Raw genomic sequence first — 17,425 nt, forward strand, 5'->3', positions numbered from 1 at the left:
TAATATAACCTTTAAAGGCAGAAGAACATATTTATAATGAATTATCCTTCCATTAGATTGAATTAGTTTGAAAGTCATTTTAGGAGCCACGAGACATACAAAAGGACTGCAGAAATGTAGCTAAAACATTTCTTTCTTTAGTAACCTATTTATTTGAGAACTAACTTTCTAATAAACACAATTTAATACAAAACTTTCTGCTCTGTCTTTAACATTTCAATGTTTACTATTTTATAGTTTCTAAAATGTACTCAATATGATTTAACTACATTTAAATTATTCCTAGAATTAATAAATAAAATGTATTATTTTGATAATGTGAATTCTCTTTTTAAATTTATTTTCTCTATATTTCAAACTTTCAAAGATGTGTTTCTTTGGTGTCCCTGGTGGTGCTATCAAGCTATTGCCAGCCACTGAGGCAAGAGCTCAATCCTTGATCAGGGAGCTACCCACATGGCACAGCAGACCTCTCCTGTCTCTCCTGTTGCTTCCCTCAGCAGTGTATTTCAGTTAGTCTGCCTGTTCTGTTCTCCACTCTGTCTCTGGTGAATCCTCTCCCCCAAGTCCCCATACCTCTAACCTAGACCTCAGTTCTTATATGCATAAATAAATAAAATAAATCTTTTTTTAATAATTTTTTAAAGATTTATTTATTTATACAAGTACTAGGTATAGTCAGAAGCGTGTGAGGGTGAGAGAATTCACCAGAACCAGAACAGGGAAAAGAACAGGCAGATTGATGAAATACACTGCTGAGGAGAGCAGTGGGCAGCAGGAGAGGTCTGTCGCGCCATGTGGGACCCTTGCCAGCTGCCGGGGATCGAACCAGTGCTGCAGAAGCTGTGGGCAGCTTTGCAGTCCAGTGCTCAACGCTGCACCACCAGGGGAGGCCCAATCTTTTTCTTTTTAAAGGATGCATTTCTCTCACAGTTGATAAACTGCAAGAACCAAAAGGACTATAAATACCTATGAGTATGTTTGATAATTTCTGGTAACTAGCTGCCTGAAAAAGAGTTAAAAAAAAAAAAAGCAGAAATGTGAGAGGTATCCTAGAAATCCATCTAGCCAGACATTTTTTCTCAAGTAAACATTAATAATTTATCTTCTTCCAGTGTTAATTGTATTCTCTCATCATTATACTAAATGTAATCCATAGAATAAAAATGTAGACAATATATTTTGGCCTTTACGACAATCATAAAAATGTGTACTGTAGGATATTTCTGACATGTTATATCATTATTATCTAGTATGCTACACTTACTCTAATAATAACTTGTAAATAAATAAGCTCTTAACTTATTTCGAATACTAAAGCCATACTGCACACCTGGAAAATTGTGTTCCTAGTTGTAGTAGTATGGGAATTTACCAGAGACAATGATACAAAAAAATAGGGGGAATGGAGAGAAAGGTGAAAGATGTCCCTTAAAATTAATCATTTTCATTACATCCAAGTTTCTGAATTACTTGTAAAGCACCTATTTACTTTTCAAAATAGCATAGGATCTCAACTAATGATAATAAAGTGAGATGCATGAGGAAATAAAGATCCATTCAAATTATGATATATAATTCTTTTTATAGTACCTATAAGAAAAGGATATGGTTGTTATTATCCCCTTCCATTTAAGTTCAACCAAGTACTATATGGTAATGTTAAATATTGATAGATCACTTCTCACCCAATGTAGTCAAAGGAAAAGTCATTATCTTCATGTACATGTTTCCAAAATGTCCCCAGCCCTCCATCTTTCAAACTGTGTATTTCTGAAACATATGTGTATATTATATATTTGAGATATATCTGAAGTTCTGTATCTTTGCTCTTGCTCCTGCCTGGATAAATACATCCATTTTCCAAGGTCCAACTCATGTCCTACATTCTCCACAAAGCTTTTTAAAAAAAACACCTGAATCAACTGATTTCTCTCTTATCTACTTAATAGATTATACACTAAAATGCAAATCATATGTTAATCTGAAATATTCTTTTTTTTCTGAAATATTCTTTTAAAATGTTAAAGGTAAGGCACACTTTTTGAGCACAGACTATGCAAATGGAAGCACTGCCATTTAATCTACCCAACAACCCTATGAAGGTTAATAATAATTTTATAGATAAGGAAATCAGTGTCAAAGAGGTTACTGTTCCCCCAGAGAAACAGCAAACAAGTAGTAAAAATCCTAAATTTAATACCAGTTACATTTGATTTCAAAATCCTATGAGAAAGAGTAACTTCAGTGAAATACTAGTCTAGTACCATGTGTTAACTCTTACTGAAAAGAGATTTATGCACCACTCAAAACACCTAAAGTTTACTTACTATCTCAAAGGAAATTCTCTTTTAGACCTTTTAATCAATAGTATTATTGATTGACTCTGTAAAATCTGTTGATGAAAATTCACTGTAAAGGTTGTTAGGGTATTCTTACCATCTAAAGAGTGCATAAAAATTACAATGCTTTTAGTTTTTAATTCCTCATGTTACAGAAATACAATTACAAGATAACTCAAAAGTAATATATTATAAAATGTTTTATAGTTCCATTTAAATAAAATTCTATTTAACTTTTCCAAAATAATTTGTTATTTATGATTTGGCAATCTATAATACTATAAAAAATAAACAAAACCACATGGATCAATTTATTCTAAAACTTCAGAATATAACTACCTGAGCATGTTTGCTAAAGATTCATAGATATAAAGTAGACAAGAAAAGTAAGACACTTAAATTCAGACTGTATTTGCTGATACCAAGGAATAGTCACCAAGCAATACTCACCAAGCATTTACTAGCAAATTTTGTTTTCTTTAAACTTAGAGCTATTTATCTTAAAATTTTGATAAAGTATTATGTGCCTGACATGACAGTGACTATTTCTGTTTGTGAGTATAATGCTAAAAGCTAATTTTATTCTTCTCTGTAAAATTTAGATGACGTTATCGTCAGATAAAATATATGGTCCATTTTTAAATAAAAGAAAATTTTACATAACTGTGAAAGATTTAAAAAATCATTTCATATATTTTTTCATCATTTTATTAACAAAATTTCAATGAAAAAGGAGTTTATGAATTGTTAAACAGTTTCCAGGAATAAGCTTACTAAAACCCTATCACACAACAAAAATACTCTTTCCATCCTAATATGCTTTCTAACTCCCAATAATCTCTCCTTTTCATTATTATTGTACTTGATAAGTATCATTTTCTCTAAGTAGTATTTCTATAACTATCCATCAAGACACATCACTAATTAAATAATAAAAGTCAAATTAAAAAATAAATAAATTTGATGCTAACAGAGAGATTAATTTCATGAGTTCCTAATTTCTTCTTAGATCTCAGACACAAAAGCTAATTCTTGTTTGATACCATTGAAGACTAAGATATTCCCTATCTTATTCTTTGGAAAAGTGAGCTAAACCACAATGAGTTATAAGTATGAACTGAGTATAATTTTTAGATTTAGAAGAAGAATGAATTTTACAAATATTGACAGCAACTTTTCATTTCAGTTAATTTAAAAGCCTGCAAGCATTTTTCTAACATTGGTTTAGAGTACATACAAAAGGGACTCCTTAGTTCTCTTGTTTTATCATAATATTTTCTGAATAGTATATTAAGCTTTCTTTCCTAAACCTTATCTCAAACCTGTTTGTTAGTTTAGGAGGAATATCATAGCATTTTTCATTTTATATATAACCAAACCGCATATAAGAGGGTTAATCAAATTGTTTAACTTTTAAAAAGATTAGTAATAATTACTGTAAGCATTGTAGTATAATCATGTTACTTCCAGGTATGTTCACCTCTAATGGTGCAAATTCAGAGAAATGCTCCAAACACAGCAATCAACAAGCATGATTCTTTAAGACACTTAAAAGGTTTCCTGTAAGCCATGAGGAAAAACTTCTTCATGAGTCAATCTTTGTATTTGTCTTGTTGTAATACCTTTATATATATAAAGTATTTTACTGATTTTGCTAAAGAGTGCAAAAGACTTCCAAATCTATTGTCTCATGAATTTTATATATAATGACTGGTTATAATAAGGTAAAAACAATAAAACATCTTGTTTTATGACTATTATTCCAGCCTCACATGCAAATTCACTAACATGACTGTTATAATTTAACAAATAACCAAAATTGCAAAGGTAACATCATTTTTACTTTTTTCTTACCAAAGAAAACATAGCTTTTAATAAATACCCAAGTTCTGGAAAAGCACATTTTAGGGTAGCACCGTCTTCCTAAAAGCAGCAATTATAATAAAGCCTAATAGTATTTAATTATATTTACCTGTCTCTGTCTGGAGAATAATGGTCATCCACGACACGATGTCTATCCATTCGGCTAATTGTATTATAATGTCCAGTAGAGGAGCGTGTCCCCCGAAGTCCCTGTTCCACATTCCGGCTGAAATAACAAGATCCATTAAGTATCTTAATAAATCATAATCATATGCTACACTAAGAAATCAGGTTTATTAATAAAGATAGTAGAAAGACAAAAATCACAGTAATGTCAAGACTGACAAACGTGAAACTCTGGTTAACGGTATACATTTTTACTGGAGATTGACAGTGAAGTTAGAAGATTGCTGCTATGACAGAGATATGATATATTAAAAAGCTAGCATCAATGGGATCAGCAATAAGGATTATCAAAACTAGTATAGAATGTCACCCAGGTCTCTAGTAGTGATATTTCAATGACAAATGAAATACAGAGGGACAGATTTGTGCAAAGGACATCATTTCAGCATGTTGCTTATAGACAGACTATTGATAGATTTTGTTTTAGGAATAATGATTGCAATTTGTTTTTCAAAATCTAAATTGAAGTTTTTATAATTGATCAAGGATGATTTATTCTAAGCCACCATGCTTAGCCTGAATTGTCTACTTAGTTCTTTTTCATGATAGAATAAACTATTTAACATCTTTCTTTAAAATTGAGGTGACACCGGTTTACAATTCTGTATATGATTCAGAGCTATAGGATTACTCCTCTATAAATAAGTTCCTTTTAGTTTAACTTTCCTATTACGTGCAGCTGAATCTAATATAAACCCTATGCCTGTTGTCTATTGGCATGGACAGATATTCCTTCTTATGTAAAACTCAAGTATTCCTCTTTTTTTTTAAATGAGGAATGACTTAATTTATTCATTACAAATTCAAAATCTAATTTTCAGACTGAATTCAGATTAAAAATCTTATTATATTGATAGGTCTATTATATTTAACTGAGTATTTCTCAAATGAATTTTAATGTTGGTCCTACTTACAAACTTAGTTAATTAAAATGCATTCAAAGATTTCAAACTATGTTTCTAAATTTAATGTATTTGATTTTCTTTTTAATTGCCTCAATTGTCTAAATTATATGAAAGTTCTAAGTGCTAAATGTTCATACCATATATAAAATTAAGATTACATTTAATTAGGTTTAATGAGAATTCTAAGTCTAAAACCAAGTTGGTTATTCACTTAAAATAGGATTTATAAGGCTATCATTTAAAAATAGGAGTCGTAAGGCTATTATTATGAGTCCAAATTTCCTTTATCATTTTAAGTATATAAAATGTGAATTACACAGATATTTATTATTAGCAAACATATTATTAGCATGGATCTTACCTCATTAAACCTGCTTGTATTTAACTGGATTTAAATAGGCAGTTTTCCACTCAGTGTAAGACATAAAGCTGCATGTTTTCTGAGCCATTTTTCCCACTGTTGGACTATTCCTATGTATTTTTCACATGATTATTCCTAATTTTAAAGCTCTATCAGATGTTTTTCTTCCTATTTATTTAGTTATCAGTTTCTACATCACTCATGAATATAGCTGGCTCTAGCTAGATCTTCTCAATATATGATTGAAAGCTGGATCTTCTTTATGATTTTGAAACTTTATAATAAAATAATATTTATATCATCCAAAGTTACAAAGTGGACCATATTTCATATTAGTCTCATTACACGGGTTATTAAATAGCATCTTTGTTTTTAAGTAACATTTTCCATAAGAATTTCTTATATTTTGAGATTATTCATGATACTTTATAATAAATAGTCTTATGGTACCACAATAGAAATAAAATGTGTAAAATGTATATGCTTTCTTACCTTTGTGGAGGAGGGACACTGGGTGACCATGATCTAGTCCTTCCTATTACATCCACTCGGTGAGGAGACCCTGATGGTGAACAATGATTTGATGACATTACTTGTTCTGGCACTGATAATGTTGAACTTTGAAGATCTCGACCATTATGTCGATAATCTAAAGGTGGAAAAATTAATATTATAATGGCCTACGCGCTTTTAAATTCTTCACTGAGAAACAGTGTTGATGAAATTGAAAGGGTTTGGGTATATTAAATATAAACCATAATGAAGAGAGCATAATATTATGGTAACAAGGGCTAACAAGAACAGTAAATATTAAGAGACCTTGGATAGGGGTAGTGAAAGAAAGATTAAGGTAAGATCTGTGAAGCTGGACATAGCCGCCCAGGGGAGTAAAGCAACTGGGAGAGAGCCAATCACAAAGAGGATGATGAGATTTTCAGAGTAGAGAAAAACAGGTGAGGTAAAAGGGATGTGGGTGAGGTACCAATAGTGTCCACTACAACTATCAAATATAGCAATTGTATACAACATATACTAACATAGCTGAATGAAGTACGCCAGAGAAATACAGACTCATATAGATGTTGATTAGTCACATGCTCTTCCTCTTGGCTCACTTTGGTCACAAACTCTGTATTAGAGGTACTTACTGCAAGGGTTTTCCTGGTGTTTGTCAAAATTTTCCTTGGCACCATAACTTTGTAGACTTAGACATACTCCTTCCATACAGATTCCTTCATTTCATTTTAAAGTCCAACATTTTAATAGTTTTTATTGCTTAAAATGTAATATGACTTCTTATTTATTCTTGTATTTTTATTTTTAGTATTGATTACAAATCTGCATGGTTTTTGAACAGTCTTATCTAGAGCTGTTTTCCCAGAAGCCCTATTGGTTTTGGTCCATGAACTTGCAGATCACAAGGTTTTTTTCAGGAATACATATGTTATATAATAGAAACATCTGCAATGAAAGATATTATCTCCCTTGACATTTGATGAAACTGAGACAAAGAAATTGACACTAAGTGTCAAACAATAGGGCTAGGATTTAAAACAAGTTCTATCTGACTCCATTACTTTTTTTTTTTTAAGACTTATTTATATATGCATACAAGAGCTGGGTTACAGGCCAGAGATGCGGGGGTTGAGAGGATTTACCAGAGACAGACTGGGGAACAGAACAGATCTACTGAAATATACTGCTAAGGGGAGCAGTGGGCGAGACAGGAGAGGTCTGCTGTGCCATGTGGGTTGCTCTCTGGACGACTGGGGATCGAACTTGTGCTGCAGAGGCTTCAGATTGCTTCATAGTGCGGTGCTTAACCCCTTGTGCCACCAGGAAGGCCCAGACTCCATTACTCTTATGGTATTATAATACTAGATTCTGCTCTCATGATTTAAGTAATAATCCAGGAAGATGAAGCTGAGAGCAGAACAGACGTTAAACTAAATGTTAAAGATGTTGCAGCATCTTTAACTAATTACTCTTATAAAACTAATTACTAATTACTCTTATAAAACTAAGACTAGCATTGTCCTACAGAACTCTCTAAGAGGGGGGAAATGATATCTACTAGCGTTCGCCATTATGGCAGCCATCTGAGCACTAGAAATCTGGTGAGTGTTAATGAGGAACTGCTTTTTTAGTGCATTCATTTTAAACTGATTAGATTGAAATAGCCATACATAGTTTGCCTTGGTAACTGATACTACATTGCCTTGGTAACTGACACTACATGGCTACTGATACTACATCAAATCAACACGTTTATTCATTCAACAAATAATTATGAAAGTATGTGTTTCCTATGTACAGGTAAGTGTAGAGAGAGAAAAAGTCCAAGGATGATGTCTGGGGGTAATCTAATATGAATCAATAACATTTTGTGACTAGACACAGAAGCAAATGTAAGGAAGAAATAAAAGAGTCTTTACTTTTGATTACCCCTTCAGGAAGTTAAGAGTATATTATGAAGAGTGGGAAGTTTAGCAAGGTTTACAAGATGGAGAAGAATGTTTTCAGGCAATATTGCAAACAGTTATATATGTGGGATAGAATCCTCCTGAGAAAAGCATGAGGACTATTAATAAAAGTTTGAGTTATTTATAAAAAGACAATCACTAAAATCCAAAGAAAGGGGGTATAGAGAGAAAACAGACTTAACTACTGAGTTTAAGGAGACTTGAGAAAACAGGAAAGCGTTATTACAGAAAGAAAACTCAGATAATGCAATCATGTGGAAAAATAATGTAAATCATGTAAAAAATAATGTAGTTTTAAGAAATTATTCATTATCAATAATGTGCTACTTGTATATATCAAATATGATTTTTAAAAATGAGCACCAGGGAAGATAAATGACTTAGGGAATTACTTTTCTAAAGAAGACATACAAATGGCCAAAAGACACATGAAAAATGTTCACCATCACTTATCAAAATCACAATGAGATGTCACCTCACACTAGTGAGGATGACCTATATCAAAAGGACCAAAACCAGTAAATGTTGTCAAGGATGTAGAGAAAAAGAAACCTTACTATACTGTTGGTAGAAATGTAAACTGTTTCAACTTCTATGGAAAATGGTAAGGTTTCCCAAAAAACTTGAAATGGATCTGCCACATGACCCAGCAATTATACATGCACACACACATTTATATACAGTGTGTATATATATAAAAACACACATAACGGAATACTACTCAGCAATCAAAACAGATAAACTCATGTCATTAGTAACAAGATGGATGGAATTGGAAGAAGCAATACTAAGTGAAATACTAAGTCAGAAGGAGACAGATAAATACCAGATGGTGTTACTAATAAGTGAAATACACAGAAACCAAATCAAGAACTAGAGGAAGATAAACTTAAAAGCAAGTCCTTGAAAACTGACTAAAGAACTGATGTATCCAAGGAGGTAGGGAATGGGGTAGAAACCAAATGGAAGGAAGCCCAATGGACTACGGTGGTAGACTACAGGTGATGTGATGGTGGGTACTCTACAGTGGTGACACCTGTTGGAGAGAATCCAAATGTTACCACAATTGAAAAATAAACTGATTAATAAAAAAAGATTATAGGTATCTTTTAAGAGTTAATTATTAAAATAGCTCTCTAAGAGACAGTTAAATTCTTACCTTCCCAGTGGAAAATAAATTACTTACATTTGTATATTGTTTCACTAAGAGTGTAAAGTAATACTAAAATTGTATGTGGCTGGGCTGTGATTTTATTATATATAATATAGTACAATATTATATATATCATATTTATGTATATACATAGATATTTAGGTTGTGGGATGAATCAACTTGTTCAAAATATAGTTAGCTTATAACCACTCCCACCCCATTACTCAGTAGACTATGAGGAGAAGCAAAAATCCATGCCCAGAAATGCTTCCTGAGAAATTTAAATTTCAATATCAAAGTTTCAATTTACTTTGAAGAATAAAGTGATTTTATCATGCAAAAGTCAAAATTATCTCTGATTTGAGTTAATCAGAATAAACAAAATAAAAAGTACATGGAAAATACTACTCTGGCATAGGTAATTTTCAAGTCATCTGCCTTGTAAACTTGGGAAAATTGAGTAAGGCAACAAAAACTTTATTATAGAGAAAAGATTGACAGTTCAGGTTTAAAAAAGGTCATGAATGGTTGTTAGCGAACTCTAAATTTGACTGATAAGTCATTTGCAATTAGAAAAAAATACCAGTATATTGGGCAACAAAGTATTAACAGATTTGCTGTTATATTGACATATACTATGTATTGAAAATGCTAGTTAAGGCGGGGGAGGGTGTTGTATATATGTGTGTGTGTGTATATATATATATATATATATATATACACATATACGTGTGTGTGTGTGTGTTTGCCATTCAAATTTGAAATGCCTTAGTAACAATTTTGTAGACAATACAGGACTACTTGCTTGATTTTGTAGTCAAATTATTTTACAAACTATGATAGAAGCAATTATTCTCTATGGAAACTAGTCTTGATGATACAGCTTTAAAACAGAAAGACTAAAGTGAAACGAAACATCATAATATTTTTTAACTGAATTAAAATATGTTTAAATCTTAAGTTATCATGATGCTCAAATAATTAGTATATCATTTACTAACATTATGGGCCTATGAAAAGATAACATTTCAGAAAGTACAATACCATATCCTGATTTTGAATATTCATAAAAAGAATATGGAGATGACTTCAAATTTCAAATCATTACAAAATCCAAGTAGAATTTACTGCATTATTAAAGTTATGATGAAAATAACTGATGCAATCACTGGATTTCAAAATTGCAAAATACACGATGCTACACAGCCTTCTTTTCTCTTCAATGGACTGTTTAATGATTCACTACATGGTCTTTACATAAATAAAAAAAGTTGAGATAAAACATGATTTTCATGATGTTGAAAAATAATGAGCACAGGTTAAACACTAAATTACACAGGTTCTCTGTGCACTATTCTGAAATAATGACAAAAACATTCAAGAGTATTAACCCAAACGATGATCCCAAGAGTTTTTTTTTCAAGAGATATAATTCATTTAACAGAATAGAAACATAATAAAATGATTGTGTTAATTGAATATTTTTGCCATCCTGAAAAGAGATAATAAAAGAAATGAGATGTGCCAAAAATGCTATGAAGGTGACTTGATGTGGCCAGATATTTATAAAAGAGGAGAAACAGAATAGTCCTTTAACAGAGGAACAGAACAAAAGAAAAAGAATAGAGAGAAAAAATTAGGATGAGAGCCAAGCAAGAGATCATGGAAAATGGGTTTTAAAAACACATTGTTGAGGTTTCTAAAAGGTAAAAAATAATTTGTAGTCTTAGTAAATTAGTATATTGCTTATCCTTAGTGCAAAAAATGAAGGATAAATGGTAGTCATTAAGTTTTTAAAAAGTAGTAAGTGGGCCTCCCCGGTGGCACAGTGGTTGAGCACTGGGTTGCGAAGCTGCCTGCGGCCTCTGCGGCGCTGGTTCGATCCCCGGCTGCTCCCTGGCCACCAGAGGAGGGTCCCACATGGCGCGCAGACCTCTCCTGCTGCCCGCTGCTCCCCTCAGCAGTGTACTTCTGTCCTTCTGCCTGCTCTGCTCCCCGCTCTGGCTCTGGTGAATTCTCTCACCCTCCCATGCTTCTGACTGTACCCAGTGCATGTATAAACAAAACAAACTAGCAAATAAAATAAATAAATAAATAAAACATGCCTCTATAAAAAAAAAAGCATAAAAAAAAATGTTTTAAAAAGTAGTAAGTACACTGATAGCATAATTGACCCATACTCACAAAAACTGTTATTAGTCATTGATGAACAGCAGCATGTCTTAATACAATAGAAGAGTTTGTTGAGGATAAAATGACTCATAATTATGAAATCTGTTGGGTGACTAAACTTCAAGAAGAGAATCAAATATTTTTATAATATCAATGGTATAATGAGTATATACAAACATTTTTTCAGATTTTATCAAAAATAACTACTTATCTAAAATGATAAATCATTAGATAAATTTCTAACTGTAAATGAGCAATTTTTAAACTATAATAACATAATTTCAAAATGTATATATATATGACTGTTTATATAAAAACAATGAAAAAATTACCATAAAAGCTCATTCAAATATTTGACATATTTGGGTATGCTGGCGATGTCAAAAAGATTTCTCTTTTTTTCTTGCACTGTTTATGTAGAATAAAGAAGTTTCACTTACACAATAATTCCTCAAATTTAGTGAAATTCTTAATATTTAGTAGTTCAAAAAATAGAAAATTTATTGGGATTCAATTATCAAACATATTTCAGTAAGAATTTTCACTATAACAATTGGCACAGGTGCTCCAGCCACTAAAATTACTTAGGAATTTTAAATTACCATAAAATTATTTTTGGAGATAAATAGCCAAGTTCTTTCACTCTCTCCTTCCCTTTCTCCTTTCTCATATGCATGATTAATAATTAGTGATGAATTACACTTCTTCCTTATTAATATAAAATATGAAACTCTTACCTGATACTACACCAATTCCATCATCACAGTCATAGTCAGAGACTTCACTATCACTTATTCTCTTTGACCCTATAAGGCAAACAACAGCAAAGATTAAAATTGCTGATTCTTTAAAGGGGAAAAATTCCTACCAACCTGCAAAACAAATGAAAGGGTTTTGAACAGAACAACTGAGAATAAAAAATAGAGAAAATATTCATTATGAGTTCACCAACCGCAGCATGTCTTAATACAACAGATTATATTATTATTGTGCACATTTTGAATATGAAGATATGAATGATGAGGAGTTAGCTATTTACACAAGATTTACTCTTGAAATGTATGATAAAGTTCTACATGGTTTAAAGCTTGAAATATTAAATAATATATGTTATTTGATGCTGGTTTTTAAAAGTATATTATTTACAATGAGTCTGTATATGATTGGGGGGTACAAGGTCACACCTCTTAACATGTATGTTACAAAGTGAGACAAAAAACTAAGTAAAATATAGCTAAGTCAATTTTAATTAGAAAAAGCCACTTACATCTAGGTAAATTTCAAAATATAGTATGTGATTTTCAAAAGCACTCATGTGTCTTTTTTCCTATAGATGACCAGTAAATTAAATATACACAATTCTTTTCATATGCTTGTTGAAATATAATTAAAGACATTTAAAATATCCGTCTTTTGTTACTAGTGTAGCACTTCTCTTGCTTTGAGGAAAAAATGAGAAATAAATCATTCATAAAACTGCCTAAAACATCTAAATTGCACTTTGTGTTAGGTTTTCAAAGAAACAGTTTTAGACAGAGAATAATTATTATAATTCAAGAGCTTTAGGTTTGTAACTCCCTTAAAAAAGTCTGTAACAAAAATTTGAAATGTCCATCATACTAGTAACATTCAATAAAATTAAGCAGACCTTTGATGACTGAAACAGATTATGTAGTCACATTTAATATTGAAATTTATCCATATATAATCATGTTATAATTTATATTTTAATATCTTTTTCCTCACACACCTCTCAGGAGTAGGTACACCCAACCTATTACTATCCATCATTTTTCCTTTCCTTGGTATCAGAAAACATTTAATGGTAGAGACAGTTGCTATTTCCAAGAATGATTTGTTTTGTTTTTTCTGTCTACTTACACAACATATATTTTGTTAAATAGATTAAACTTGAGGGCCTCCCTGGTGGCACAGTGGTTGAGCGCTGGGTTTCAAAGCTGCCCGCAGCCTCTGCAGCACTGGTTCGATCCCCAGCTGCTCCCCGGCCACCGGAGGAGGGTCCCACATGGCGCGCAGACCTCTCCTACCGCCCGCTGCACCACTCAGCAGTGTACTTCGGTCCTTCTGCCTGCTCTGCTCCCCGCTCTGGTGAATTCTCTCACCCTCCCGCGCTTCTGACTGTACCCCAGTGCTTATATAAATAATAAATAAATCTTTTAAAAATATATAGATTAAACTTGATTATCAGAAAATAAGTGCTTTCCTAAAAGGTTTATAAAACACTGAGAGCTCTTGTTGCATTAGGTGTCTCAATAGCAATAGTAGAAGGGATTCCTTCCAGTATTTGCAACTTCCTCTAACACCCTTTACATTTTTTTTTCCACTTTAATCTCTACCCTTTTGGGATAGGGAGTCTTTGTTGCCAGGGACAGAGGTTCTCATTTTTCCCATTTTAATGACAAGGTAGAAGATACCTGTTTTAATCATGTTGTCCCACAGAATGAACTCACTACCATCTTCTTTCCAAGTTCTTATCTCATAAATCTTTAGACCCAATCAACCCTAAGGTTCTTATAGCCCCAAATGATATATATATGGAAACTACAACTATCTGATAACCTCCCAAAAGATCGGGCACAAAAGAATGTATTACAGTAGGACATAACTTTTTTATTTTTTTCTTTCATTTTTGTTTTTTATTGAGGTAACACTGGTTTACAACATTGATTATGATTTAGAGGTACAGGACTACCCTCTTCACCGTATATTACCATACCACACCCACCACCAAGTCTCCCACAGTCCTCCACCTAAATGGAATTGGTTAAAAAAAAAAAAAAGCAAACATTGTTTAAAAATGAATAATAATGTAAAATATATATAAATAAATTTTTTTTTTAATTTAAAAAAATAAATGGAATTGGGAGTCAGGAGGGATAACACAGACTGGCTGTTGAGGAGAGATTTAAGTGTTGTTACTTAGCTTGTGACAAGGTTACACTTTGCAAATACCCAAGGACAGGATAATGATTAGTTGAATGTGCCAGGTACACTACAAGGTAAAAAGGTTACATGCTTTTGGTATTGCCAAGGATCAGATCTGCTTATAGTATTAAATAAGAATGACACAAGCAAACAATAAAGTTCACCTTACCAGGCTTGTGAGATTGTGTGTGTGTGGGATTGGCAGGTGTGGGGGAGGGGTTGGGAGGTAGAGGTGAGTGTTAGGTAGTGGTATGGGACTATATGTTTTGTCAACATTGCTTCATTCAAAATCTTGATGACTTTCTTGATGAAAGTCTTAATTTATTTGGTATTAATCTTATAGTGTTAAATATATTGCAATTATGTTCCATTTGTATTTTGTCTTTTCACATTCTAAAGAATTCAAGCTCTTAAGTTTAATGTCATTGAATGCATCAATCTGCTGTTTTTAAAAATAGTATTTTCAGTATCTTGTTTAGGAAATCTTTCTTGCGCTTATGAGCACAAAGATAATTCTATTAAATACAGTTTCTTCTGAAACTTAAAAAAATTAAACTTTTAGCATTTCCATCCTTATCTGTCTTAAATTAAGTTTGGGTATGGTATGAGACATGGATGTAACTTTGCTCTTTCCACATAGAACACACATATCTCAGCACTGTTCATTTAATATTTCCATCTTTCCCCAAAGATCTGCAATGTTACCTCTGTCATAGATAAATATATCCTATCTACTAGCATCTATATGATGCTCTATTATTTTCTCCTTATATAGGCTGTCTATCCACAAACCAATAGAGCTCACTGCCTTTGTTATTATTATAATACTGAAAAGCAAATCCATCATATTTTGGATGTTATCCCTCTGATCCTCCATAAATATTTCAGATTCAGGTTATCAAATTGCACAAAAACATTCTATTGGGATTTTTATTTGAACTGCATTGAATCAATACAGTCAAGGAGAACTGGTATGTATAATAGCAATGTTGTACTAGGAATGGACATATCAATTTCTCCATTCAAATTTCTATGAAAATTTTAACTTTTTCATTCACATTTTCCACATTTGTTGAACTCAGTTCTTTGCTTTCTACAATTTCTGTTGCTGTAAGAAATACTGTTAAACTAATGTTTTCTAACCTAATTAGTCATATACAGAAATAAAATGTTATTATAAAATAATGTTAACAAACCTTGTTAAGATCAAGCTTTTTTTTCCCCCCTATTAAATATATTGTGGTTTACCTTGGATTTTTCTACACAGGCTTATCTTTCTTTCTAATCCTAAAGTCACTTTTCTTTCTTTTTCTTGTCTTTCTATGCTAGGAACAATATTGCAAAAAGCAGAGAAATTTTATATTCCTTTAAAGACTAATTATGAACAGAATTTTTCCAACATTTCCCAATTATAAATGAAGTTTATCTGCTGATGTTACATTATATTAGATTGAGGAAGATCTCTTCAAATTCAGTTACATTTCATGAAATACTTTTGCATTTTTATTTACAAGTTACACTGACCTGTTATGTTTCCTTCCTGATACTAAACCTCTGGTTTAGGGTCAATATCATACTGCCCAATAAAAACTGACCATCAGTCCTTTTTTATTCTCTGGGAGAATCTGTGTAGAGTTGTAAAACAATCTGTTCTTTGAAATTTTGATGACCCTATCTATAAAACTATCATGATCTAGTGCTTCTTTTGCGGGAATATTTTAAATTACTATTCCATTTTTCAGCAGATGTAGAATGACATTGATTCAAGGTTTAGTTACATTTTTATAGTAATTTGTTCACTTTGTCTAAGTTTTGAAGTGTTTTCTACAATGATGATAATTTTATCTTATCAATTTATTTCCTGATGTTTATTATATTTCTATTTGATTCTTGTGCCTTCTTTTTTATTCTGTTTATAAATACCATTAAAATCTATTTGGTGATTCATTTCAAAGGATTAACTTTTGGGCCACATAATTCTATAGAAATCTGTTATTGATTTCTGGTCTTATTTTTATGATTTCTTTCCTTCTACTTTCCTTCCTCTTACCATCTGCTGATCTTTAGGGTTCTCATTCTCCCCTATCCAGTATTCTGTTGTGTGAGTAGTCACTTCGGTTTCTCCAAACTCTCAGTTCTATCTCCTAAACTAAGGGAGTCCATTGGCTGTATCTGAATTCTCTCCCTCTGTGTTATGGGCAGTAAATACTCTTAAATTGGTAGCAAGGATAAATTCAGGGCTCAACTCATTTTTCTTCTCATAGTAATTATAGTCCTCAGTTGCCTGATAGTCACTGTATTCAAACAATTGTCTCATACATTTGTCCATTTTTGTTGTTTGAGTTGGAAAGGTAAGCCAAGTCCCTTTTATTCCATCTTGGTTATTAGCCTTCCTCAGTACATATGAAGCTTTACTGGGCCAGTTCTGAGGTTATTAGCAATTACTTTCTAATCTTACTCAAGATGATAATTATGTAAAATATATAGTTGACTAAATTGAAAATATTTTAAAATATTCTCCAATTTCAATTGTTAAAATTAAGTGATGTTGCAGCAAACTATGAAAAAATTTAGCATCAGTTGAAAGTATATTGTATGAATGTATTCTTATTACATTTTAAAATATATATACTTATAATTTTAAGAAGACAAAAAAAATTGTGATAAATTAAAACTAAATCCATTCCATTTTCTTTGGAAGGTATGAAAAATTGCTTTTTAAGATGGAAGCTACAGCAAATATTATAATTTTAATTATGCTTTGAGTTAACAAGGCAAATATTGTAATTTTAATTATGCTTTGATTCAACGTTTAGAATTTTTAATAGTACCCTTCCATAAGTCAAAAATATTGCAATAGGGCTTCCCAGGTGGTGCAGCGGGTTGAGCGCTGCGCTGTGAAGCTGTCCCCAGCCTTTGCAGCGCAGGTTCAATTCCTAGCCGGCCAGGGAGAAACCCACATGGTGCCGCAGACCTCTCCTGCCTTGCCCACTGCTCCTCTCAGTAGTGTCTTA

General features: G+C 32.0%; 1 protein-coding gene across 4 annotated transcripts in view; it reads right to left on the reverse strand.

The window, feature by feature from the left end:
* The window catches only part of RIMS2 (regulating synaptic membrane exocytosis 2), a 323,781-nt gene that overhangs the window by 182,676 nt on the left and 123,680 nt on the right, over positions 1-17,425 (reverse strand). For all 4 annotated transcript variants that reach the window (XM_054692040.1, XM_054692039.1, XM_054692043.1 and 1 more), the window contains 3 exons: positions 12,203-12,271; positions 6,150-6,306; positions 4,315-4,431 (listed from right to left, as the gene is read on the reverse strand). In XM_054692040.1, the coding sequence (XP_054548015.1) occupies positions 4,315-4,431; positions 6,150-6,306; positions 12,203-12,271 (343 nt within the window). The remainder of the gene's footprint in view (positions 1-4,314; positions 4,432-6,149; positions 6,307-12,202; positions 12,272-17,425) is intronic.

The sequence above is a fragment of the Talpa occidentalis genome, unplaced genomic scaffold (genome assembly GCF_014898055.3).
Source record: "Talpa occidentalis isolate TD23 unplaced genomic scaffold, MPIMG_talOcc4v2.1, whole genome shotgun sequence".
Taxonomy (NCBI): domain Eukaryota; kingdom Metazoa; phylum Chordata; class Mammalia; order Eulipotyphla; family Talpidae; genus Talpa; species Talpa occidentalis.